The 2,402-nt window shown below is 55.7% G+C and overlaps 1 protein-coding gene across 1 annotated transcript; it reads right to left on the reverse strand.

Moving 5' to 3' along the window:
• Nucleotides 1-446: 446 nt before the first annotated feature.
• On the reverse strand, nt 447-2,006 carry LOC140684373 (inositol 1,4,5-trisphosphate receptor-interacting protein-like 1). The gene has a single exon (XM_072930665.1). It carries the CDS (start codon nt 2,004-2,006, stop codon nt 447-449), a length of 1,560 nt encoding a protein of 519 aa, XP_072786766.1.
• Between the last annotated feature and the right edge of the window lie 396 nt (nt 2,007-2,402).

The raw sequence follows: 2,402 nt of genomic DNA on the forward strand, positions 1-2,402 counted from the left end.
GCTCCATCCATTGACTCATCCCGGGTCACCAGTGCCAGTCTTTCCTCACACTCTCTTTTGGCCCATTTCTTTTTTTCTTTTTCTGTCCCAGATTCCCACTTTTTTCATGCTTGAAATTTTAGCTCTCCTCAAAGGCTGGGAATAACTGCCTATTGCAGGTGGGGTTTGGAGACTTCAGCTCAGCATGTAGAGCAGGGCTCAATGACAACTGGCTGCCTTTTTTGGAAAGTGAAATGATAGAAATAAGTAGAATAAACCCTCCCGTGGCAGTCCATCTTCTGAGGTGCTAGCAGAGGCTGTTGGACCTTCTCCAGAGCCTTTGCACGCATCCTCTTCTCCTTAGCACCAAATTTGTTGGTGCTAAGGAGAAGAGGTGGTTGTCTGCTGCCAGCTGCGAGCAGCACAAGCACAGCTCTGTGCACATGGCCATGGCTCCTGCCCTTCCTTCAGTTATCCTCTCCGAGAGCGATTCTTTTGAACCTCTTGTGCAGCAGCCGGTAATCCCGCATTGCCTGGGCGTGGGCAGCCGGCCGCTGCGCCAGGTGGCGGAAGAGATTGGATGTCCTACCCACTTTTACATCTGGGGGTAAATTGATGTCCTGAGGAAACGTCCGGTTACCCACAATGAAGTGCTCGAGGAATTTTTGCTGCAAACATATATGCAGGCTGTCCCTGATGTCCGTCAGTCGCTCCCGGAGATGTCCCCTGCGCCACGATGACGCGGGCATGGCACTGAGCAGGTGCATGACAATGGTCTTCATGGTGTAGGTGGTAAAGCTGAGGCCCCGAACAAGGCAGGAGAAGAACTGAAGGCATTTGAGGTGCAAGCTGTCAGGGGGGGCCTGCCTGGCAATGTACTTGAAGAACTCAGCCTCTGCCACAGCGTAGGACTCACGCCAGATTGTGCTTAGTGTGTAGGCCTCTCTAGGTTGGCTGCTCACAAAGACGGCTGAGTCACCTCTCCGCACCCTGAACAGCGTCTCAATCCTGAAGCTTTCTTCACCATTGGTCACCTTGAATTGGCAGGAGCGTGCGGAGGGCAGCAGCGTTAAATGCCAGTTGTGTGACTGAGGGAAAGCTGGCCACATTGTTTTCACCAGTTGCCGGAACCAGCGGGCAGTCTTCTGCACGTCCAGGTAGGAGTCGGTGCACAGGGTGTCTAGGAGGCTGGGTTCCTGATTGCTCCTCAGCTCCTCCTCGGGGTTGTGCAGGAAGCACAGCATGTTCTCACCCAGCTGCTGCCCCGTGCAGGTGCACTCCAGCTGCACGCGGACACGGAAGTTCCTCACGTGCCTCTGCCTCGCGCTGTCCAGCTCCAGGTGGAAGCTGTGGCCTCGGGGAGGAGTCATGGGTACGAGCACACGGTACACGACATCCTGCTCACGGGGACTCCAACCTTCAAAGGCACTGCCAACTCCGATGGCTCGGTGCAGGACTGGGTAGAAACTGAAAGACAAGACATGCGCAAAGTAAAATGTATAATTGTCCATCAGGTCAGTTACCCACCCACAGCCTCTCTGCAGGTCCTGTGCAGGCCACTGTATGCGCTCCATTATATCTTGTCCAACACGATCGTCAACATCGTTGTCTTCTTCTTGGACTACATTTTCAACATCACTGTCGTTGTTTTCTGCAAGTGCAGCCCCATTGACAACATCATTTCCATCACTGTCATCTTCATTTCCAGCAACATCGCCAACTTCCTCTTCATTTGCACCATGGTTTTCTTCTTCATTCTGCTCTCTCCTCGGGCTGCTTTTCCACCCAATAATCCACAGGACCAAGACCAGGGCCAGGAGCACAGCAACAGCTAAGAGCTGCAAGTGTTGCATCTTCTTCTGGGAGAGCTGCTCCACCTCCTGCTCCAGCCGGAGCATCTCCCATTCCAGGTACTTTGCACGCGCTTCCATGCGCCAACGTGTTTCCTCATCCAAAGCATCACCCACGGGCGGCGGGTACTGGATGAGACGTTGCAAGAGCGCGAACAGCGACACGAGTGGATCCATGGTCTGCAGGAGGAGGGAGAGAAGGCCTTGAGTGGGGAAGGGAGGGCGGGAACTACTGGTTGCTGCAGGGAGGACAGGATGCTCAGGGTTCTGGGCGCAGGAAGGACAGGGCCCCAGACAGCTGGCAGGCAGCAAGGGCTATCCCAGTGCCCCTGGAGCTGCAGCAGCAGCAGCAGCCCTGTGGCCTGCCCAAGGCTCTCCCATGAGGGGCTGTCCCTGCAGGCAGGGGGAGAAGCCAGCCCCGGTTGCAGCGTTTCTGCCCCAGCCCTTGTCCCCAGCCCAGCCTCCGCGCCGCGTGTGTACTCACCGCTTGCCCAAGCAATAGAGGGCCAGCGTTGACCTGCAGGGGCCTTATATTGCTTCCCCCTCTGTGACACGTCCTCTGTGATGTCACAG

This window comes from Taeniopygia guttata, chromosome 5, assembly GCF_048771995.1.
Source record: "Taeniopygia guttata chromosome 5, bTaeGut7.mat, whole genome shotgun sequence".
Classification (NCBI taxonomy): domain Eukaryota; kingdom Metazoa; phylum Chordata; class Aves; order Passeriformes; family Estrildidae; genus Taeniopygia; species Taeniopygia guttata.